The 25257-nt window shown below is 36.5% G+C and overlaps 1 protein-coding gene across 1 annotated transcript; it reads right to left on the bottom strand.

Moving 5' to 3' along the window:
- Positions 1-1502: 1502 nt before the first annotated feature.
- Hyal4 (hyaluronidase 4) lies at positions 1503-9388 on the bottom strand. Its single transcript, XM_042695874.1, has 3 exons — positions 8435-9388; positions 3390-3479; positions 1503-1904 (listed from the first exon to the last, which is right to left on the bottom strand). The coding sequence occupies exons 1-3, from the start codon at positions 9386-9388 to the stop codon at positions 1503-1505; spliced, it is 1446 nt and encodes a 481-aa protein (XP_042551808.1).
- Between the last annotated feature and the right edge of the window lie 15869 nt (positions 9389-25257).

Genomic DNA, 25257 nt, shown 5'->3' with positions numbered 1-25257 from the left:
ATTGCAAGTTTGGCTTTAAAACATCAAGAGAAAATAGGGAAAGTGGTTAAATTGAAGTAACCCAATTGATGTCTTATCATATGGCTTTAAAATTATTTCTAATAATATGTAAAGATTATGAAGCAAGGATCAAAATATTTATTAAGATGAAAATTCAGGTTATAAAAGTAACCATAAATTACAACAATGTTTTTTTCAAGTCTTTAAGAGAAATGTTTAGAAAAATTACACAAAAAGCTATCAATGCAAGTCATACTATCAGTGATTGGTATTATTATTTTTCTTATATTACAAAAATTCCTCTCATGGACAGAGGTGGGGCATGAATCGAATAGTATTCCGTATTCACCAGCATCATATCTCTCTTCAATTCTTCTTTCAGTTGTCTCATGGGAAGAGAACCTTATCAATGAACATGTCTCCCAAGAAACATAATGCATCAATGATTCCACATAGAACCTAGTGCCAAAAAGAGGAAATTGCCCAAGACTGTTTATCAAGTGCTTTGCATTTCTGTTATTGACTAAGATTGCTGTGGATTTCACTGTATATAATAAAAGCCCATGTATTCAAGGGAAGTGTTATCACACTTACTCCTCAGGATAACCTGCCAAGGGGGAAATGTATCAAAAATTTCAGATGACAAAATGGGGAATATAAATATCTTGACCAGTCATACAATCAGATAAAACCCTAATTCAAATGAAGCAAAGTGACTCTCAATCCATTACTCGAAGCTCATACATGAGATGAGCGGTCAGGGGAAGTAAAATAGCTTAAGTGCCTTATGTGTGGTCATTATTCAATCTTTTAGTACTATTTTTTCCTTTCAGAAGTCATCAACTGTACTTTTATTAACATGGCTCCAAGAATAGCTAGAGAGAGAGGTAACATATTGAATAGATGCTTTTGCAATAAGGTAGAAATAGCCCTACTTGTCTTTGTCCCTGTCCTCTCACGAGATTCCATGTAATGGATAATTTTTCATCCATGATTCTAGAGGCAAGGAGAGGGTACAGTATCCAAGGCTGAATCTGAAGTTTGAACAGTACTTTTTATTCTCTAGTAGACCACTGGACCATAGCATGAATCCCTTGCAATGTCCTCTTCTGTTTCAGCCAGAGAATTACTTAGCAATCTAGCCTTCAATAAATTCCTAGCAGCACAAAATGGCCTTTTAAATCAATAATTTAATATTTCTATGTAGACTTGAAGTATGTGCATTCATACAAAGATTTTGTGTACTGGCTTTAGTTTTACATACAATTTAAATATTCCATGGAGGAAGAGGAACGCATTAATTTGTACGTCTCAACCTATTTTCTAACCTAATTGGTGGCACGTAATGTAGTATGTTTCTATTTATGCTGAATGATATACATAATGACTATTTATAATATTTCTCAAAAGAACTCATAAGAGAAAAAAATCGTTCTTAAGTTTCAAGTTTTCCTTATCAGCCTCCTGTAGAGCCCACACAATTCCCTCTAAATGCAATTATTTCACAAGTGTATGTTGCAATAACCAGTTAAAAGTAGTACACAAGTTGTTATTAGTGAGCCAGAGAAAGATAAAGGCCCAGAGCAGCCATCAGCCTCCTTTGTTTCTCTGCAATCAGGCCCTCCATATCCCAGGTAACAATGACAGGAAAATTTCTCTGCCATCACTGCCAGGTCTCCCTCAGAGGCTCTTCCATTCACAATAAAGTCCCCATCCTCAGAGGCATCTATATAGTAGCTTGCAGAGTTCAGGTGGAGGTAATCTGGGGCTTCCCACACCTTCCGTATGCACCTCCCATTATTCCTGCATAGGTGAACACTGCATACCTCAGCCGCTCTGGTCACATTGACTATGTAACTCCCCAAATCAGAACTCACAAAGCGCTTCACTTTTGTACAGTTGGCCTGGAAAAGTAAAAACATATGAGTTTTAGTGCCTCTTCTGCTACTGAGCTGAAATTCTAGACCCATTAGGTAGCTCTTTGGATATGACTGAAACCAGACCTGCTTGGTTTCAGCGGGTGAACTCTTAGGCTCCTGGACACCATAATCATGGCTTCCAGATCCGAAAAGAAGAGAAGATCAGGGACAAGAAATAGAGAATAGTTGAAGTCTAGCAACTGAACAGGCAAATGATCCCCAGAGGACCCACGTAAAAGTATAAATTAGAGGAAGACAATGTCTTTCTCCTTCAAGCTTACATGTTAACAAGTGTGAAAGGAAAGAGACAAATTCAAATAAGAAATTATGCCAAAGCTGGTGGACTTTATCTACTTATCAGATATGTGGCACTTTTTATGGTTATGTCAGAATCTGAACATCCAACTGTAGCCTTAGGAATGTTCTTGTCAATTGCGCTTCAACATTACCTTTGCTATGCTTGTATATACAGCTGGAATTCAAGAAAACTTAAAAAATGGCTGTGTGTGTGTGAGTGTGTGCACGTGAATGCGTGTGCACATCCTATCATGTGTTCTAAACTGACCCCAACTACCTCAAGCATACTAATTCATGATGAAGTGTTTCTCATAAGTCTCATGGGGAAGGAAGTCAGGAATTGAGCTTCTCAGTATTTATATTATTCATATAGGTAGACAAAAGCATATCACTTAATGAATATGTCTTTATAGCAATAAATCGAACTGGTGACACTAAAAACAGTGTCTGATTATTGTGGACTGGTAAAAATTTGATTTAATATTATAATTCAAGACAAGATGTGCTATACTGTACAGACACACAAGAACATCTGGAAACACACAAAACTTTGTGATTAATATGGATTATGGAAAATAAGAAAGATTCCTTGGAATATACAATATTCCCGCTGAGTGAAATTTAAGAGACAAATTTTGCTTTAAATCCTATTAATTTTAAGATAATTTCTCTAGAAAAATAACTTCAATGTAATGGCCAATATCCATCTGTCTCTGCTTCTCAAGTAGGATATGATTCATTTCATGTTGTGGTTCAATAAAAGGGCTCCAGTGTCCAATTATCTTTGGTAAATGCCATTTCCACCACTAGCTAGCCTACATCACTCTTACTCTGTTTAATTTCTTTTCTTGTGTCCCCTGTCTATAAATGAAAATGTTAGTCCTTCATATGACCAGCAATCGAGCAAAACCTAGACAGCCACAGAAGATCTCTTAGCTGCTTTCTTAGGTAGCATAAAGCAAATATACAGTCAATATCAGTGTTATAATTACAACATTTATAAAAGAAACTACATGTGTGGGGTTCCATCTATGTAGTTGGCACTGATTTGGATTTTGGTCCTAAAACTGGTTTGCTGTGGGGGTCATACGTCTTTGATTAGAGTAAACTCTATAGGATAATAAAGCAAGTACTTATATAAGTAATCAAAACACCTTCAAGATCCTGCCTTACCTCAGAGGATGTTAAGTTCATATCTCCCCAAATTACAATGCCTGCAGCTCCCAGGGCAGCACTTTCTCCTATGGTACTAATTAGATCTTGCTAGATGGAAGAGAAATCAGTTCACCATTAATTTTAATATAAATCAACCCATCAGTGATTAGAATTACAGGACATGCTTATGTACTCCACAGAAATTATTCTTTACTTTCTTACAGTAATACAAATCGCGGTTCAACTCTATAATCTATCATCATATGTAACAGCATAGAATTTTTCTTCAAAAATCTAAAGAAAAATTGACATTTTGTCATGCAGAATGTTATATTGATATAAGTAGACTGTAAAATAGTCATCAGAAGTTATTTATTTAAAATTGATTAGAGCATATACACATAAACTACCTATATGTACATATCCACAAACAGAACACTAATGTTTTTTCCTTCAAATACAATCATCTTAGTCACTTTTCTTATCTGTTTTTCAATATGACCCAACCTCCACAGTGACTAAGAGAGGCTACAATCATTTTGATTCCCAAACCAGATAAAATGATTCTGATTCATATTTGATTTCTAAAATCAAGTATGTTTAATTTTGAAGTAGTTGGTTTACTATGCTTTAGGACACAGCTAACAATGGCAAAGCCACCATTATTTTTCCTAATATGGTTAAGATAAACAAAACAAGATTTCAGCAAGAGGATTTGGGAATTTTCATTTTAAAGGTTATTGTGCATGAGTGTGTGTGTGTGTGTTTAAAGGTTATCATGAATCTAGAGTATTTTAGGGATTCCTAAAATACTCTGAGTGTGCATACCTGCTTATCTACTTTATTAGATAATGATATATTCTCCTTGCCTTTAGGATACAAAATGTGTGTCTCCTTTACTACAAAAAAAAATGAATTTCTCCCAGGTAGAAATGGTAATTTAGTAGAAAACAAGAGCAAAAACTTTAAATAGTACTGTGTCTTGGCCACTTCATCATAATGTCAATATTGAGAGGTGAATTTCCTTTTCTAGCACTTCTGTGGTTCACTACTCAAATTAAAGGTTTACATTTCCAATTTTTAAACTTCTTTTTTTTCTGGCTATTGTTCTGGTAATTTTCAAAAGGTGGAGAGCTTTGCGGTTAAATTGATTTTCCACTCAGGTTCACATCTCTTTTCATTTCCCAGGATCATAGTGCTGGCTGAGAAATGGAAGGTCTGTTGAGGTCCAAATGACATGCTGTAAATGAAAGGATTTTGAAATTTGTCAATGGTCTGATGAAAGGAACTGGAGGAAAAGGAGGAGAAGAGAAAAAGTCTACTCAGACTGCAGACCCAACAGTCTGTATCTATCAACTCTACAAAGGCAGGAGGGAGCAGAAATTCTCCCTCAGACCATTGATCCAGACTCAGCAAATGCGGAAGCTACCATTGTTGTGATGAACAAGAGGCCCACTGTGGGGTGCTGAGTCTTACTAATGAGCTTCCTTCACATCTTACCAAGAGGAACACTGGTTAATTACAAGAATAAAATCTTAACTCTCCAGTGGGGAAGATCTCTTCATCATCACCATCATCATCATTGTTGTCGTCATCATCATCCTCACTCTCATCATCAGTGTTGTCATTATTATTACTTGGCAGTAACTGAGTTTGAACTCTAGGCTTTCCACCCTTGCTGGTACTCTGCCTGGGCTTAGATTGGTTATTTTTGAGAGAAGGTCTTGCAAACATTTCTGCCCCGGCTTTCCTTAAACGCCTATGTTCCTGACTAAGAAGAATTATAGGGTGAGCCAATAACATCTTGGTAATGTTAACTATTTCATAAAGCCCGTATTCTGCATTTATATGTAGGTAGAATAGGTAATTTCCATATAGAATGATGCATTAACTGCTCCAGTGTTTGTTGTTTCCCTCAGGATATAGCTAATGTTTAAAATTCTTAGGTATCCTATGGCTAAATTCAAGTCTTTGGTACTGTTAAGAAGTGATGCCATACCACGTATATTTCTTTAGTACCTTAAATTTTTGTATGCCTTTTCTCACTTGCAATTCAAAAGCTTCTGCTAGGGCAGATAAAGAAGGTAATACAGTCTATTTTTCATATTAAGGTCTTGAATTCCCATGAGAACTGCTACTTACTGAACCCTTTTCCTAATCTGACTGTGCGTACTCTTAAAACACAGGCATTTCTGAGAAAAGTCAGATATGAAAGCCCTCAAGTCATTTAAATTGGTTAAAAGTGAAAGTCCAATTTTTCTAAATTTCTGTGGCAAATTTTTATGGTGGATAGAATTCAAGGATGTATTCCCTGGTCTGCTAAAACAATTGGAAAATACGTTGTCTTCCACAAGAATATTAAGAAGGAAATGATGCACAAACTTGTTTCTTCTTTCCTCTGACAGAAGAAAGGCATGTCAGCGGCTATCACTACTTTATAAACAAGCTGACCTAAGGTTTGCAGAATGTACTCTGTCCCTTAAAGTGACTTATTTCTTGCAAAAGCAAATTTTTATCACTAAAAAAAAGAGAGAGAGAAGTCATTTGAACTCTATGAAAGAAAAGAAGACTCACAGACAAAGGGTGTAATTAACTCTCAATGCTGGAGTCAAGATTTAAATACTTTTTTAAAAAATTCTAGGCCAAGTGCCAGTGGCTTACACATCCAATTCTAGATAGTTGGGAAGCTTGAAATGAGAAATTGTGGTTCAAAGTCGGTCTTAGCAGAAAAAAATTCATGAGACCCCCTTCACAACTCATAGCTGAGATTCATGGCATGTACCCATTATTCCAAGCCATGTGGGAAGCTGATATTGAAAGGATCATGGTTTCAAGCCAGCCTGGGCACAAAAATCCAGAAGACTATCTCAATGGAGGAAAGCTGGACACAGTGGTGAGCACTTATCCCACCAACTACCTGAACCTACAGAGGACAGTTTACGGTCGAGGCACACATAGAGGCCTGAAGACAGACTTTATTCTAAAAATAATCAACAAAGGCCAGCACCCATGGCTCCTGCCTGTAATCCTAGCTACTCAGGAGGCTGAGATCTCAGGATCATGGTTCAAAGCCAGCCCAAGCAGGAAAGTCAAAGAGACTCTTAACTCCACCTAAATTACCCCCAAAAAACAAAACTGGAGCTGTGACTCACATGGTAGAGTGCTAGCTTTAAGCAAAACAATTGCAGGGAAAATGTCCAGGTCCTGAATTTAGGACCCAAGATCAGCACACACAAAACTAAAACAGCAAAGAAACAGGGCAGGAGATATAATTTAGTAGATTGTCAGCCTAGCAAGCTTAAGGCCCTAAGTTCAAAGTTCAGTACTACCACAAAGGAATAAAATATCCAGACAGTACTGGTTGCCTATCATTCTTCAATTCCATGTGGCTGACTTTTGGTGTAGTATTGAATGTCACATCACAGGGAAGGTGCATCTTTCCTCATGAATAGTGTCAGAGGTCACATTTTGCACACCCTACAGGTGCACTATTTTCCTCTCTGCTGACCAGCCTCATGTCTGTGTGCTTTTGCAAATACCCACTGGTCACAATGAAGTCTACACCCATGGGCTGCATAAGCTGCTCTTTAGGATGCCTAGTACTCAGAAGGGCTGTGCTTCTGTTTTATCACAGGCTGGTAGAATGGTGGGGGAAACAAAGAAGGTATGGTTGTTAAAAATATATTTAACTTACAGTGTAATATATATCTTCAGATGCTACTGCATTATAAATTTAAAAAGCCTGAACAAATTTCAAGTCTTATCAATGTAGGAAATTTACATGCAATTATCTAAGTCCAAAGATTAGAAGGTCCATTACTTTGACAGAAATTTTATATGCTGAAGTGGCTTGAGTAGAAAGGAGAAAGAAAATCTGGTTGCGCATTTGCTAACTTCAATGTATGGTGTTTATGAAGTCTAGGGTAGTATGTATTAGTTCACTAAGAGTAAACAAGCAGAATAAATTTTTTTATTTGAGAGTTTTAACATAATATCTCGAATCTATCTACTTACAATTTAAGAATTGAATTTAGGCTGGGCGTTGGGGGCTCACTCCTATAATCCTAGCTACACAGGAGGCTGAGATCTGAGGATCATGGTTCAAAGCCAGCCTGGGCAGGAATGTCTGTAAGAATCTCACAAAACCAGAAGTGGCACTGTTGCTCAAGTAATAGAGCACTAGCCTTGTGTTAAAAGAGCTGAGGGACAGTGCCCATGCCCAGAGTTCAAGCCCCACAACTGCCAAAAAAAAAAAAGAAAAAGAAAAAAGAATTTAGAAACCCACACTCATCTACCAATATTCCATCAGCGTGCCCATAAAGGCTACAATAATCCAGATGGCTTATGAGTCCCATGTACTTTTGTAAAAAAATTAAAAACATAAATAAATGTGATAAAATCACAAACATGAAATATGCTATCTTAGTCATTTTTAATGGAGAACTAGGTAGCATTAAAGATACTGACATTGTACTCCTCTACAGGTTTTATGAAAGCCCTTATTATTCATTTAAAAGAAGACCCTTATTTCCTTTCTTGTTTGATAGTGAGGACAAAACAACAATATTTTTCATCGAACTTTCACATGCTGGAATGAAGAACTCCACTTTAAAATAGCCTCTCTGATTTTCTAACCTGCCCACTACCAACCACTTCAACATTATACAAGAGCCCTATTTGCTCAATTTAAAGATGTGCAATCAAAGTTAGAGAGCAGAAAGTAATTGCTGGTATCACACATTAACCCCTTCCTGCCTTTTTATGATCTTCAGATGGAAAGTAATGATTATGACTAACATTTGACTATTAAAACTCAATTTTGCAGTACAGCATAGTGGTACATGCCTGTAATTCCTACACCCAGGAGACTGAAGCAAGAGGATGGAGAGTAGAAGGTCAGCCTGGGCTATATAGTTCTTATCTCAGCAACAATCAGTTTGCAGCAATATGCTAGCAGGAACTCTACACAACAGCCCATTAAGGGTTCATTCATCAAAAAAGTATAAGTAACAAAGAAAGGTCCCCTTTCAGAATCCTCCAGAATTAAGTAAGGTGTTTCTTACCTTAGAAAGAAAAAATAAAGGTTCTTCTCTGTATCCCAGCCTTGTGTAAACAAATACAGGCAGGGCATATTCATGGGATGTCATGGTAGAAATTCTCAGGGATTCGTGTACCCGAAATTTTGAGAATCGCAAAATAGTCTCACTGTCTCCAAAGGATCTCTTGACACCAATAGACGGATATAACGCAGTACTGCTGTTCCAAAGCCAAGATAGCTCATTGTTCCTCAAAACTTCCTCTTCTGGGCATGATCCAGTATAATTGGGAGCATAAACATTGTAATTGTGGCAATCTGGATATAAATAATAACCCCAAAGACCCTTAGGACGACTCTTAATTCCCATTTCAATAGTTTCCTTCATGAAAGCCTTAGCACTTTTTTCAAAGGTTGCTCTAGCTAAGTATTCCATATCAGTAGCTGATAAATTCTCTTGCATATCAGCAATGAGCTTCCTTGATTTCTGTCTGTAGACATCTTTCATGTTCCAGTTCCTGGCCCACTGCGGACGCCAGTATTCCCAGTCAATGACTGCTAGTCCACTGAAATCTTCAGTAGGAATGTAATGCTTAATGTCTTGATCAGCTTTTTCCAGATGGACTTGTAAGCTTATATTTTGGGGGAGACCTCCATTAATGGGAATCCCTTGTGATGTATACCACGGATAATATCCTAATCTGTTGACATAAAATATAGTGACATTTTGGCCTCTGGCATTGGCCAGTGGACTTCCAATTACTTGAAACATTTTCAAGTTCAAACTTAAATTATATTTGATCAAGCATTGATCTGTTGGAGCATTCCAAGCTGCAATGAAAGGTTTTCTTTGATAAATTGGAAGTCGAGCAGGTTTTAGAGAAGAGATAGACTTCAGAACAAAAAGCATGAGCAGCCATGCCATAAAGTGTATTGGTTGAACAAAACAAAGTCTTAATTGTCCTTCAGGTAATAGTTTCATGATAGGGCAACAAAACTTATGTTTAGTATGCCCTCAGAGACCTGTGGAGAGATTTGATTTTCTATTAGTGATTATTCTAAGGAAAAAGATTCAAACATTGAATGCATGTCATTATTACATTTCAAAAGTCCATTTGACATAAAATTTAAAGAGAGCTATAAATAAAGTGACATACAAAAAAGGTAGTGATTAGCCTTCTATCCAGAGGTAAGTATGAAATTTAATGAATGTTTATGGAGTACCAAACCCATGGTCCTTACCTACGAGGAACTCATTTGTGATAATTAAGCAAGGCTTATCACTGACGGCTCAATACAATTTTTTTTGCAACCACCACACAAAGAAATGATTGTGTTATAAATCAGCAAATCCATTCTGCCAGCTTGGTCTTAATTTAGATCACAACTCTAAACTCGTGGGCACTTGGTGTGATCCTTTATACCAGTGCAACAAGGGTACTGACCTTTAAGATTAGAGCAAATATTCAGAGAGATTCCTAGGAGCATCAACTCCTAAACTGACATCAATTCATATTCTCCTTAAACTGTGAGGATTTAAATAGATACCCTAAAGGTCATAATCCATAAGAATTCAGTAGAAGCAATGTTTTATTTCCAATCCCTTAAAAAGTATGATAAAGTGATCATTTATGGCTAATAATAAAAATATACTCACACCTATTTATCAGAAACAAATCAGAATCACTGAAGTCAAATACAAGAGAACTAATTGTTAATCTACATTCTAATAAAACGTATTAGAGCAATACAAATAAAGACACCTTTTTATTTCTGATTGATTTCTTCTCTTCTGAAATATCAGTGCTCACTGATTTTTTTTTATTTGTGAACATACTGTACAGAGGGGTTACAATTACATGGGCAGGATAATGCACACATTTCTTACCAAGCATTGCAGCCTCCTCCTTTGTTTACCCTTCACATCCCTTCCCAGCCTCCCCCCTCCCCCCCCAATCCCACCCAATCCTTCTCCCCCCCCCCAAAGTTGTAAAGTTCGTATTGGACATGACAACTTGTACTTCTCATTGTTGTAACAGGTCCACCTGTATCCTTAAACGATTTGTTTTTCCCCATCTCCTCCACAAGTTATACTGACATCAAATATAGTGAAAGCAGGGGTTATACTGTGGGGGAGGGACACACAAAGCAACAAAGAAATAATCTTATAAATGCATTAGAAACACATGCATGAAAGAAAAAAACATTAAAATACATATCTAAGGGTTCATTTTCCTAACATCACATTATCTGACCTTTTCCGCTTGACTCAAACATATACTAGATATTGCAAATAAGGGAAACCATGGGACCTATGTTTCTTTGGGCCTGGCTTACTTCACTTAATATAATTTTTTCCAAGCCTTTCCATTTCCTAACAAATGGGGCAATGTCATTCTTTCTGATGGAGGCATAGAATTCCATTGTGTATATATACCACATTTTCTTGATCCATTCATCTACTGAGGGGCATCTGGGTTGGTTCCATATCTTAGCTATGGTAAATAAGGCTACAATAAACATAGTCGTGCTGGTAGCTTTAGTGTGGTCTTGTTTGTAAACATTTGGGTAAATGCCCAAAAGTGGGATTGCTGGGTCATAGGGGAGTTCTATGTGAAGTCTTTTGAGGAACCTCCATACTGCTTTCCAAAGTGGTTGAACAAGTTTACATTCCCACCAACAATGAAGTAAGGTTCCTTTCTGTCCACATCCCCTCCAGCATCTGTTGTTGTTAAAGTTCTTGATTTTTGCCATTCTAACTGGGGTGAGGTGGTATCTCAATGTTGTTTTGATTTGCATTTCTTTTATGGCTAGGGATGTTGAGTGCTCACTGATTTTGCTTTATGTTCTCCAGATGAAACAGAATATTTGACAGTCTCATACATATATAAAAACAGAACTAAGTAATTTGAAGAGATGGGTTGCGTTGGTGTAGATGTGGGGGTGAATGAAGGAAAAGATAACACTGACCAAGATGTGTTGTACTCATAAATTGACATGTTGAATTACATAACTTTTTAAAGACAAATAACAAATTTAATATTAAAAAGTAAATAAGATTTTTAAAAATTAAAAAGAAATAATAAGGTAAGCTCCTCTATTGGATGTTCCTACAATTTTTATTAAAAACTAAAAAACCTATGGTTTTGTGATATAATTAAGTCCCATCATTCATCATTAGATACAAATGTTTCCTTAACTATTTCAAGTCATTATCAAAGAATACTAGAGTCTCTCCATTTGAACAAATTTTAGGACTACAATATAAATATGGCAGTTCAAAATTGCATCCTTGCCAGTCTTAAAACTAAGCTTAAGTTTTGCAAATATATGAAAGTATCTATTTCAGGGTCACTTCTGTGAATGGAAAATTTATGTCATCCAAGGTAAAAGGCTATATTTTCATGAAACAAAAACAGTTCGTATTTTAGACTAAATCTAAAAGGAGATATAAGTCATATAAAATATATTTTTGTCTTTGTCATATTTTTGTTTTAGGATTTAGAATTTCTTGCATCCAAGATCGACAGCTTTCTGCAAAAGCATACAAAGTCTTAGGACCTGAGTGGTACACTATTCTGAAACCTGACAAGCAAAAGCCCTTTTCAGGAAATAAGGACTTCATTCTCTTAATTGAAGAGAACACCACCAACCAGAGCTTTGTAATAGAGCACTCTATTCTGGCACATAAATATGAAGAGTTAAACATGTGTGGAATAAGTAATTATGGGAAAGGAAATCTAACAGTGGTTAATGACTTGGTAGGAATTCTGTAGGAATACTGATTATAGTCTTGGAGAAATTGATTAGTATTATGCACTACACAACAGATTGCACAATACCAGTATATTGTTTGTTCCAGCTAAAAAATATGCCATAGAGTAAAAGTTCTTCTCTGGCTGTAAATATGGCAAAACTCTAGTTAAAAGACCAAAATATTTGGAGGCATTAAATAATGGGAAAAGATGCCTTGGTAAGGCTTTTTCATTTCTTGTCTATATTATTGTTAGTGATTTATCCAATGTCTAAGAACAACTAAGGAAAACAGTCAGCTCATCAATTTCAGATCACTTGGATTTGCTTAACCACTGTTACTTAATTGCATAATCTAGTTACACAAACCCTGTAACTCAAAAGCCATAAAAACAACTTATAATCTCCTGTTGTAGTTTTGAGAGAGCATTCTAATACAGTATAGAAATTACAAACTGATTAAATCATAAATCTTGGGTTGGACTATGTACCCCTGCAATAAGTGTTTTGGAATGTCTATCTCAAAAGCCATTGCAATTCAACCAGATAAACATCAGTTCTTAACTCAGTCAATGCATTGTCTTAAAGAAATATAGATTCTTGAAGAATGGGATACATAATTGTTTTTCAAATTCACATTTTATTAGGGAATATGGAATTGTTTCATGTGAGTCTATCCTAAATATTAGAACTGGGCTTGGTGCTTGGGAAAGATGATTTATTCTGAGAAAAAGATAACTAGAGATTGGTAGACAATCACAATATCTGCAATTCTATTATATGCAGAAAAAAGTCAAAGAGTGTGCTAACCCAAGGAGACTGGGGCTTTAAAACACAAGTAATTAGGTAATTAATCCTAGCTACTCAAGAGGTAGGCTTAAAGCCAGCTGGTGCAAGAAAATCCCTAAGACTCTTCTCTCCAATTAACCATTAGAAAATCAGAAGTAGAGCTATGGGTCAAAGTGGTAGAGAGCCTTCAATGAAAGAGCTCTGAGGGACAGCACGCAGGCCTTGATTTCAAGCCCCACAACTGACACAAAAAATGTAATTATAGATGTAGATGTGTGCATAGATATACGTACATATATCTTTACTGAATTTTTAATGCAGTTCCCAAAGAAGAATCAATTAACAAGTTTATTGCTAAAAAATTTTGCATATTACTCTCAAAAAAGTAATGAAGACTGTACATTGAATATCTACACATGAATTTTTGTTTTTGAAGTTCTCCCAACTTCCTCCAGGTAACAATTTTTAATTCTTTCCTAGTTACTACTTAACTGTTGACTAATAATCAGTCCTAATCCATCCATCAACCAGGTGAATTGTAATTTATATGCAAGGGAGAAATCAATCATGTAACTAAGCTTCCTTGAATGTTATATAGTAAAATCACGTTCATCTGTAAGTATATCAAATAGCAGTGACTTTAGTATGTATCCCACCTAAATAGAAAAACTCCAAAGGCTATGAAACAAACTTGGTCAACCAGTATCATTCGAATTCTAAGTAAGAAGGATGCTGCTAAAAGAAACTACAAAACATCTGCCAAAAAATTGATTAACTACTTGTAGAAAACTAAAGCTAGATCCTTATATATCACCCTGCACCAGAATCAACTCCAAATGGATCAAAGACCTCGAGGTCAAAGCAGACACTGAAAACATTACAGGATGGAATAGGAGAAACCCTAGGTCTCCTTGGCACAGGCCGAAATATTCTGAATAGAGATCCAGAAGCACAACAAATCAAAGAAAGGTTGGACAAATGGGATTGCATGAAATTGCAGAGCTTCTACTTGGCAAAGGACATAGCTAGCAAGATCAATAGAAAGCCCATGGATTGGGAGAAGATCTTCACTAGCCATACAACAGACAAGGGTCTCATATCTAAAATATACCTGGAACTCAAAAAATTAAATCCCCCTACAACAAATCTCAAAGAAACAACTGCCCAATAAGTAAAGTGGGCTAAAGACTTAAGGAGAAACTTCTCTGAAGGAGAAAGAAGGATGGCCAATAGACACATGAAGAAATGCTCAACCTCTCTAGCCATAAAGAAATGCAAATCAAAACAACATTGAGATACCACCTTACCCCAGTTAGACTGGCTATAATCAAGAACTCTAATAACAACAGATGCTGGAGGGGATGTGGACAGAAGGGAACCTTACTTCATTGTTGGTAGGAGTGTAAACTTGTTCAACCACTTTGGAAAGTAGTATGGAGGTTTCTCAAAAGACTCCACATAGAGCTCCCCTATGACCCAGCAATCCCACTTTTGGGCATTTACCCAAATGTTTACAAACAAGACCACACTAAAGCTATCAGCACGACTACGTTTATTGTAGCCTTATTTACCATAGCTAAGATATGGAACCAACCCAGATGCCCCTCAGTAGATGAATGGATCAAGAAAATGTGGTATATATACACAATGGAATTCTATGCCTCCATCAGAAAGAATGACATTGCCTCATTTGTTAGGAAATGGAAAGACCTGGAAAAAATTATATTAAGTGAAGTAAGCCAGGTCCAAAGAAACATAGGTCCCATGGTTTCCCTTATTTGTAAAAACTAGTATATGTCTGAGTCAAGCAGAAAAGGTCAGATAAGGTGATGTTAGGAAATGAACCCTAAGATATGTATTCAAATGTTTTTTTTCTTTCATGTGATTGTTTCTAACACATTTACAAGATGATTTCTTTGTTGCTTTGTATGTCCCTCCTCCACGGTATAACCCCTGCTTTCACTGTATTTGATGTTGTTATAATTTGTGGAGGGGAAGGGAAAAAACAAATCGTTTAAATAGGGATACAGGTGGACCCATTGCAACAATGAGACATACAAGTCATTATGTCAAAAACGAACTTTACAACTTTGGTGGAGGGGAGGAGGGTTGGGGAGGGGGGTGGGGGGAGGATGGGAAATCAACAAAAATAAAAAATTAAAAAAATTAAAAAATAAATTACTCATTACCTTGCTCATGTAATTGTTACCCCTCTGTACAGTATTTTCACAATAAAAATTATTTTTTTTAATTTTATTTTATTTGTGAACATACTGTACAGAGGGGTTACAATTACATGGGCAGGATAATGCACACATTTCTTACCAAGCATTGCAGCCTCCTCCTTTGTTTACCCTTCACATACCTTCCCAGCCTCCCCCCTCCCAATCCCAATCCCAATCCCAATCCCAATCCTCCCCCCCCTTACCCCCCCCCCCCGCACCAACGTTGTAAAGCTCGTTTTGGACATGACAACTTGTACTTCTCATTGTTGCAACAGGTCCACCTGTATCCTTAAACGACTTGTTTTTCCCCATTTCCTCCACAAGTTATACTGACATCAAATATAGTGAAAGCAGGGGTTATACTGTGGGGGAGGGACACACAAAGCAACAAAGAAATAATATTATAAATGCGTTAGAAACACATGCATGAAAGAAAAAAAACATTAAAATACATATCTAAGGGTTCATTTTCTTAACATCACATTATCTGTCCTTTTCTGCTTGACTCATACATATACTAGATATTGCAAATAAGGGAAACCATGGGACCTATGTTTCTTTGGGCCTGGCTTACTTCACTTAATATAATTTTTTCCAAGTTTTTCCATTTCCTAACAAATGGGGCAATGTCATTCTTTCTGATGGAGGCATAGAATTCCATTGTGTATATATACCACATTTTCTTGATCCATTCATCTACTGAGGGGCATCTGGGTTGGTTCCATATCTTAGCTATGGTAAATAAGGCTGCAATAAACATAGTTGTGCTGGTAGCTTTAGTGTGGTCTTGTTTGTAAACATTTGAGTAAATGCCCAAAAGTGGGATTGCTGGGTCATAGGGGAGCTCTATGTGAAGTCTCAAGCTGATTCAAAACTTTGGCAAAGTAGCAGGGTATAAAATTAACCCCCAAAAATCAATGGCTTTCCTGTATGCCAACAATGAGAAAAGTGTGGCTGAAATTAGGAAAGCAACTCCATTTGTAATAGCCCCACAAAAAATAAAATACCTAGGAATTAACTTAACCAAAGAAGTGAAGGACCTCTATGATGAAAACTTTAAAATCTTGAAAAAGGAAATCAACACAGAACTTAAAAAATGGCAAAACCTCCCATGCTCCTGGATTGGAAAGATCAACATCGTGAAAATGGCAATATTTCCCAAGGCTATCTACAAATTCAACGCGATACCTATCAAAATTGCAACCTCATTCTTCAAGGAAATAGAAGAGGCAATCCAAAAATTCATATGGAACAATAAAAGACCCCGAATAGCAAAAACGCTCCTCAATGGAAAGAACACTGCTGGAGGAATATCAATACCAAATTTCAAACTCTACTATAAAGCCATAGTAATCAAAACAGCTTGGTATTGGCATAAGAACAGACCTCAGGACCAATGGAATAGAATTGAAAAACCAGAAATGAACCTACAGACCTATAGTTATCTAATCTTTGATAAGGGAGCTAAAACAATAGAATGGAAGAAAGACAGCCTCTTTAGTAAATGGTGCTGGCAAAATTGCTTAACTACTTGTAGAAAACTAAAGCTAGATCCTTATATATCACCCTGCACCAGAATCAATTCCAAATGGATCAAAGACCTCGAAGTCAAAGCAGACACTCTGAAAACATTACAGGATGGAATAGGAGAAACCCTAGGTCTCCTTGGCTCAGGCCGAAATTTTCTGAATAGAGACCCGGAAACACAACAAATCAAAGGAAGGTTGGACAAATGGGATTGCATAAAGTTGCAGAGCTTCTGCATGGCAGAGGACATAGCTAGCAAGATCAATAGAAAGCCCACGGATTGGGAGAAGATCTTCACTAGCCATACAACGGACAAGGGTCTCATATCTAAAATATACTTGGAACTCAAAAAATTAAATCCTCCAACAACAAATCCTCAAAGAAACAACTGCCCAATAAATAAGTGGGCAAAAGACTTAAAGAGAAACTTCTCTGAAGAAGAAAGAAGGATGGCCAATAGACACATGAAGAAATGCTCAACATCCCTAGACATAAAAGAAATGCAAATCAAAACAACATTGAGATACCACCTCACTCGAGTTAGAATGGCAAAATCAAGAACTCTAATAACAACAGATGCTGGAGGGGATATGGACAGAAGGGAACCCTACTTCATTGTTGGTGGGAATGTAAACTTGTTCAACCACTTTGGAAAGCGGTATGGAGGTTCCTTAAAAAATTATTTTAAAGAAAAGAAAGCCCTCATTACTGCTTTCAGAGGACAAGAGTAAGCAATTAATAAATGTGATACAATGGTCATTCAGTGTAAAAAAAAAAATCTACCAAAAGCCTCTGGGCCAGCCAGCTGCGGGCCACAGGGGCCAGGCAGCTCAGCAGGGGTCTTGCTCACTGTTTCACTTTTCACTTTCTTGTTTGCCTGATGGGATATTCCTTTTGTAGCAAAACTTTTGTAGCAAAAAAAATCTTTAGACACCCAGAGTTTGATTGCAGTGGGTCACTTGAGGTAAAGTGTGTGCTGTGACCCTAAATCTCTGTTTGGTCAGACACACGTAGCTAGATTACCTGTGAGATGTTGCCATCTGGGTGGAGCAATAAGGCAAAAGGCAAACATAAAGAGAATCCAAATCGGAAAACACTCCCTCTTCGCAGATGATGCCATCCTATACCTAGAGAATCCCACTATATCCTATACCCAGAGACTCCACTCCCAAGTGACTTGACCTGATCCAAAACTTTGGCAAAAGTAGCAGGGTATAAAGTCAATCCACAAAAATCAGTAGCTGTCCTCTACACCAACAATGAGAAGAAAGAGGCTGAAATTAGGAAAGCAATTCCATTTGCAATATCCTTAAAAAATAAAGTAAAAAAAAATAACTAGAAATCAATGTAACCAAAGATGTGAAGGACCTCTCCAATGAAAACTTTATAAATCTGAAAAAGGAAATTAAAGCAGACCTCAGGAAGTGGAATAACCTTCCATGTTCCTGAATTGGGAGGATTAACATGGTGAAAATGGCGATATTGCCAAACTCTATTATCCATCAATATGACAACTTCTTTCTTTAATGAAATAGAAGAAACAATCCAAAAATTCTTATGGAACAACGAAAGACCCCAAATAGCAAAAACAATCCTTAGCAGGAAGAACAATGCTGGAGAAATTTCAATACCGAACTTCAAACTCTACTACAAAGTCATAGTACTCAGAACAATATTGGCACAAGAAGAGTGTTGAGGACCAATAGAATAGGTTTGAAGTCCCAGAAATGAACCCTCAGACCTACAGCTACCTAATGTTTGACAAGGGAGACAAAAAAAAAAAGGATGGAAGAAAGACAGCCTCTTCAATAAATGGTGCTGGCAGAATTGGCTAAACACATATAGAAAATTAAAGTTAAAACTCTGCACCAGAATCAACTCCAAATGGATCAAAGACCTCAAAGTAAAAGCAGATACTTTGAAAATCTTACAAGAAAGAATAGGAGAAACACTAGGGCTCCTTGACACAAATCAAAATTTTCTTAAAAGATCCAGGAACACAACAATTCAAAGAAAGGCTGGATAAATGGGATTGCATTAAACTGCAGAGCTTCTGCACAGCAAAGGACATAGCTAGCAAAATATATCAAAACCCCATAGGCTGGGAGAAGATCTTTATCACCCATAAAACAGACAAGGATCTCATATCTAAAATATACTTACAACTCAAGAAATTAAATTCCCCCAAAACAAACCCCCAAAGAAACAACTACCCCATTAATAAGTGGGCTAAAGACTTAAAGAGAGACTTCTCTGAAGAAGAAATATGAATGGCCAAGAGACACATGAAGAATTGCTCAACATCTCTGGCTATAAAAGAAATGCAAATCAAAACAACATTGAGATTCCACCTCACCCCAGTTACAATGGCTATAATCAAGAAATCTAACAACAACAAATGCTGGCCGGGTGTGACCAAATGGGAACGTTACTACACTGTTGTGGAAGTGCAAACTTTTTGAACCACTCTGGAAAGCAGTGCGGAGGTTCCTCAAAAGACTACAGATAGAGCTCCTCTATGAACCAGCAATCCCATTCACCCAAATGACCATTAACAAGGCCCCACTAAAGCCACCAGTACGACGATGTTCATCGCAGCATTACTTACCATCACCAAGATATCGAACCAACCCAAATGCTCCTGAGTAGATGAATGGATCAAGAAAATGTAGTATATAAACACAATGGAATTCTATGCTTCCATCAGAAAGATTAACATTGTTCCATTCATAAGGAAATGGAAAGACTTGGAAAAAATTATATTAAATGAAGTAAGCCAGACCCAAAGAAAAGTAGGTCGTATGATCTCCCTCATTTGTAAGAACTGGCATTTGTATATGATATTCTTAATAGGAGCTCTCAATAACCCAAGTGCTTAGAACTATATATAATGAAGCAAATTAACAGGAACTCCAACTTACGGAAACAAGAGATTCTCATTAGACCTTGTATGTAGTTCGTTCTTTTTTCTCTATTTTTTTCTTTCTCTGTTTCTATTAGTTTTTTTTTGTAACTCGTGTTTTGCATAATAGACAATGCAATATGTGGAAAGGAAAAGGCATCACAGAAACAGCAGGACAACAGATGAACCACAGCAACATTGATATGCTCTTGACATGTGGGATATAAATATTATAACGGGGGTGGGGGGGCGGAATAGGGAGGAATAAGTGGGGGACGCAAGAAATAGGGAGGAGTAAGTCGGAGATAAGGAGGGATGAGGTCACAATGATTGAAAACAAATGTACTTGCTGTGCACCTGCTGGCTCACGCCTGTAATCCTAGCTATTCAGGAGGGTGAGATCTGAGGGTCACAGTTCAAAGCCAACCTGGGCAGGAAAGTCTGTGAGACTCTTATCTCCAATAAACTACTAGAAAACCAGAAGTGGTGCTGTGGCTCAAGCGGTAGAGCTCTTGCCTTGAGCTGAAAAATGCAGGGACAGTGCCCAAGCCCAGAGTTCAAGCCCCACGACCGACCAAGTAAATAAATAAATACACACAAATGTACTTATTGCCTTAACTATGCAAAACATATGAGAGTTATAAAAACAAAAGCATTTTTAAACAGATGGGAACAGAGGCAAGGTTGTTTGCTTGTTTTTTAATATAAAACTGCTGTTTTTTAACATGAGACTACTTTAATATGACATGTTTGGGGAAAAGAAAATGCATTTGCTGGTTACACAAGACCTGAGAATGAGTCTGAGATATCTAGTTTTTACTGCCTAAATTATCTTATTAAACTGTAAGTTTTCAAATATTTCACTTCATCTCTGATAGACAGCTACCAAACTACATGGCTTTCCCATCACAAGACTTCTTGACTTTAACCTTTTCTTTCACAAATGCATTCTAAAATTTAAGGATTAGCTTTCTAATCTCAATTTGATATTTACTCTCTCTCTCTTTTGGGGGGGGGGGGTCCTGAACTCTGGTCCTGGGCACTTTCCCTTAGCTCTTCAGCTCAAGGCAAGCGCTCTACCACTGAGCCACCTTCCCAGCCTCTCTCTCTCTCTCTATTTTGCACACAGTTCATTGCATGCATGGTTATGTATGTATCCCCTTCCCCAAACAAGTGATTTTTTCTTTTCTGAAGAGCCTATTAAATACCATATCTAATTTTACAGTCACTTTATTAGTATTTGGGAAGAAATTTTTAATTGTAATTATATAAACAAACTCCCTTTATGTTTCCTAAAAACTGAAATGTCCATTCTTCATAGCAGTCTTCTCATATTTTAATCATAGGAAGCATAATAATGCTAGAGAAAGTTACTAAACACATTTCATTAAAGATCATGCAAAAATAATATTTGAAATGCACTTATACCATAGTATAAAACATTTATTCCTGTAACATTAACTTGAGGTAATCTACAGAATTCTCCATTATAATCATATTAAAACTATGGTCCTCTCAGCGAGCCATATGTTCCTATGACTCGTTTGTAATTACTTAACTAATCTCTGTGGAGTGGAATTTTTATGTGCAACACATTTTCATCTCAGTTAAGTATTAAATTATGTCAATCCAACATATTACACAAAGCATCTTTTCAGAGAAACTGTGTGTAGAAAAGAAAAAGTTTTAAAAGAGCCTTTAAAGTTTAAAAAAAGTGCCAAATATAAATTTATAATACAATTTAATTGATAACATCACTGGGATTGACAAACATTTTTTACAGTGCTGAGTTCATACAAGCAAGCTCACATTTTCAAAGTCACTACACTTGAGGAATAAAGTTAGGCTAGAAAAGAAACTGAAATACTCAAAACAATGAAAATCAGTTTTCTTTTAATTATTTAAAAAAACCTATTTTCAAAACAATCTTTTGATTTTTTCAAACAGGAAAAAATTCCATACTTACCTTTGCTTTTGTTTGTTGCTGGTCCTAGAGTCACCTGATGCAAAGCAGAGGCTGAGCAGAAAGGATGCCCGGCTGAGTCTGGGAACCTGTCATTACTGAGTGACTCAGTCATCCCTGCTAAACTGGAGGCTTGCATTAAATCTCTTTATAACCAAAGTCAGACTCCCTTAAAAGCATCTTAGCATAAGTGACCATTCCTTTCTGAAAATACCTAATTTAACTTCACTGACTTAAGGAAAAAAAAAATTGAGACTTCAGTTGGAAATCAGAGATGTAAAGAAGACTAAGTACCCAAGATTTCCAGATTAAAGAAAAAAGATAGTCAAGTACTTCATATTTTTAAAATAGATTCTAATATGCTAATATGGATGATAGTGGAATAATTGCCTCTTACTGGGGAATTAAATATCATTCCAAGGAAAAAATAAATTAGCAGTTTACTAGAACCAATGGCTCAAGATGGCGAGCTAAATACCTCTATTTACCTATTATGCCATTTCAGCACATATTAGCTAGATACAATATAAAGCTGAGAGCAGGAAAGGTTCTGAAGATCAGAGAACAGGTGAAGTAGGCAAAAGAAATGTTAGAAAAAACAAAAGAACAAACAAACATATAGTAAAAAGTCATAACACTTTTTTAGAAATGGAAAGAGCGAGCTGGCTAATTATTGAGGGTAATCCATTAGGATATCTGCAGAAACAGATAGACAATTCAGCTTTCCAGGAATATGTGGACTGTACAGATATCTCACCTCTGAATGTTTAAATAGCTCTTCCTATGAAGGATCAGTTAGTATACTGGACCAAACACAAAAGCACAACTAAATGAACAGTCTTCCTGGTGGACACACAAGGGATAAACAAGAATAAGCTATTGAACTCTTGGGAGAATTACGTTCTTCTCCCATGACACTTTTCTCCTTACTGTCATAATTATAGTGGTTCCTAACAACCTGCCTCTTTGCCACTCACATACTCAGGATGGAATCTTACTTGTCCATAAGCCAGGACCCCTTTCAAAGTGTCCACTCTCCCATGCAGCACAAGAATTCGGTTTGGTAAGTATTCTGAAACAAATATCAAATCCCTATGACAGATTGTTCAGTCTCTCCTGTTCTTCATATATATATTTGTATATATGATCAAGAATTATCAAATATTTAGTACTGAACAACAGTATTAAAGAGAATGAATTAGCAAAGGGAAGAAATGGACTTCCGAGAAAATGAAATAGTATGAAATATGTCACAGCAACAACAATATAAAAGAAAACTAGAGCCAACAATGATGGCAAACCCTCTAATCCCAGGACTAGGGAGACAGAAATAGGAAGATTGTGAGTTCGAGTTCCTGGCTCAGAAAACCAAAAATGTAATCAATTAATTAAATATTAAAATAACATTTTCAGGGAGATTGAAGAAACTGGTGATTCTACATACAAAAACAAGGCTACTGCCAAACAAGGCTATTGTTTCAAAGCATTCTTTTAAATAGTAAGAAGTAACTAAACCTTGGAGAATGAACTAGCATTCTTGGAGAGGGAGGAGTGAACAAATCTATAGTACAAAGCAAAACAAACAAACAAAAAAACCTTCAGAAAGACACACAGAGTTCTGCTGTAAAAGAAACAGGAGCTACTTAATACAAGTGTCATAAGGATAGAGAAAATGAAATTGTTTGTAAAAATACTGAAAGAAATATTAAAAAAAGATTGTGAGCCATAAAGCTTTGTAAAGAATATCTTCAAATATAAAAATAAACATGACATTTCACAGATTTAAGAGGATCCAAAAGTACACAATCAAATTCTATTTGTGAAAGGGGATGTACATTTTCTCTGGTTAAAAAGATGAACAAAATTAGTAGATGATCAAAAGTTTATGCTTAAATAAAGGGTGCCGTGATATTTGAACAATTAATGGGAGGTAAGAAAGAATATTGCCATCAGCAATAGGCAAATGGTCATTGGTTGGGTAATTCCATGCAGAGATGAGCCCTCTTTTTTCTAACAGCCCTACTTATCTTAGAAGTTTATTTCACATCAAAAGTAATTCACATCAAAAGATAGCTTTCTTACAGATGAGGCCTCTGTTTACTTTCTCTCAGAAATGTTACTTAAGCATAAATTTTAATTTTTAATTTTAATTTGTTTTTAAATTTAATTTTAAATTTTAATTTTTTATTTAAGAAAAATGGAGATATGGGTTTATATATAGTAACTTCAATGAGACAGTAGACTAATTGTATGGTCTTAAAGCCCCAACTTGCACAAGTAAAAATAAATTACCAAAAACCTGAATGTTTTACACAATGTTTTAATTTGAGCAAATTATTTTTTATTTTTCTGGTCCTGGGGCTTGAACACAGGGCCTGGGCACTGTCCCGGAACCTCTTTCTGCTCAAGGACTAATAATGCTCTTCTATTCGAGCCACAGCACCACCCCTGGCTTTATTGTGTAGTTTATTGGAGGTAAGAGTCTCACATCAAAGCTGGCTTCCAACTACCATCCTCAGATCTCAGTTTCCTGAGTAGCTAGGATTACAGGCATGAGCCACTGGTGCTGAGCAGATTATTTTTACAAACTAAAATTTGAAAAATCCACCATTAGAAATGTATCAGTCTCTTCCATTTTGGCTTCTATATTTCCCATTATAATCTAAGTGAAATAAAATTTAATATTTTATTTTAAAAACTATTTACTGTTTTCCCCTGTGTATTTGTTATAATTTCCCATTTTGTTCACTGACTTCAATTTGTCTTTTGTTCTCATTATTTTGAGACACTACAAGTTTCAATAGTTAACTAATGTAAATTCTATTTTCAATAAATTCATTGATGATTAGAAATATTTGAGAATGCCTCTTCAGTCATTGCATCTGTTTTCTTCTTAAAATGGTGATAATATTTAATGATATTTGACTTATTTTACTTTACTGGAATATTTTATCAAACTCCTAATGTAAGAATGGTTGAAGAACTTATCATGTATGTAAGGATAGAAGGAATCATTTTGTTTTGTTTTTTACTTTCAGTGACTTTAAGGCAACTGTACCAATTATAAAAATCTTCTCAGGGGGCTGGGAAGGTGGCTCAGTGGTAGAGCACTTGCCTTGCATGCCTGAGGCCCTGGGTTCGATTCCTCAGCTCCACATAAGCAAAAAGAAAAAAGCCGGAAGTGGCGCTGTGGCTCAAGTGGTAGAGCGCTAGCCTTGAGCTGAAGAGCTGAGGGACAGCGCCCAGGCCCAGAGTTCAGGCCCCACGACAGAACTCCCCCCCAAAAAAATCTTCTCAGGAGGCTGAGATCTGTGAATCACAGTTCAAAGCCAACACAGGCAGAAAAGTCCGTGAGACTCTTATCTCCAATTAACTACCATAAAACTGGAAGTGGCACTGGGCTCAAGTGGTAGAATGTTCAACTTGAGCTGAAGAGCTCAGGGACAGTGCCTAGGCCCAGAGTTCAAGCCTCGCAACCAACAACAAAAAAAAAAAATCTTCATGCTTGGATATAAGAATCTTATTCCTAAGAACCACATGGTTATCTCAATAGACGCAGAAAAAGCATTCGACAAGATCCAACACCCCTTCCTGATGAAGGTTTTGGAAAAATTAGGAATCCATGGAACATTCCTCAATACAATAAAGGCTGTATATGACAAACCTACAGCCAGCATTATACTCAATGGTGA

Source organism: Dipodomys spectabilis, unplaced genomic scaffold, assembly GCF_019054845.1.
Source record: "Dipodomys spectabilis isolate Male_0828 unplaced genomic scaffold, ASM1905484v1 ptg000197l, whole genome shotgun sequence".
Classification (NCBI taxonomy): domain Eukaryota; kingdom Metazoa; phylum Chordata; class Mammalia; order Rodentia; family Heteromyidae; genus Dipodomys; species Dipodomys spectabilis.
This window is presented reverse-complemented; position numbering and strand designations above follow the sequence as displayed.

What these genes read in the sequence shown, in the direction of transcription:
- Hyal4 (XM_042695874.1), bottom strand. Translation starts at nt 9,388, where the DNA reads ATGAAACTATTACCTGAAGGACAATTAAGACTTTGTTTTGTTCAACCA. An exon ending in CTTTATTTTTTCTTTCTAAG is followed by an intron (nt 3,480 to 8,434) that starts GTAAGAAACACC and finishes TCTTCCATCTAG; the next exon opens with CAAGATCTAATTAGTACCAT. An exon ending in TGAACTTAACATCCTCTGAG is followed by an intron (nt 1,905 to 3,389) that starts GTAAGGCAGGAT and finishes TTACTTTTCCAG; the next exon opens with GCCAACTGTACAAAAGTGAA.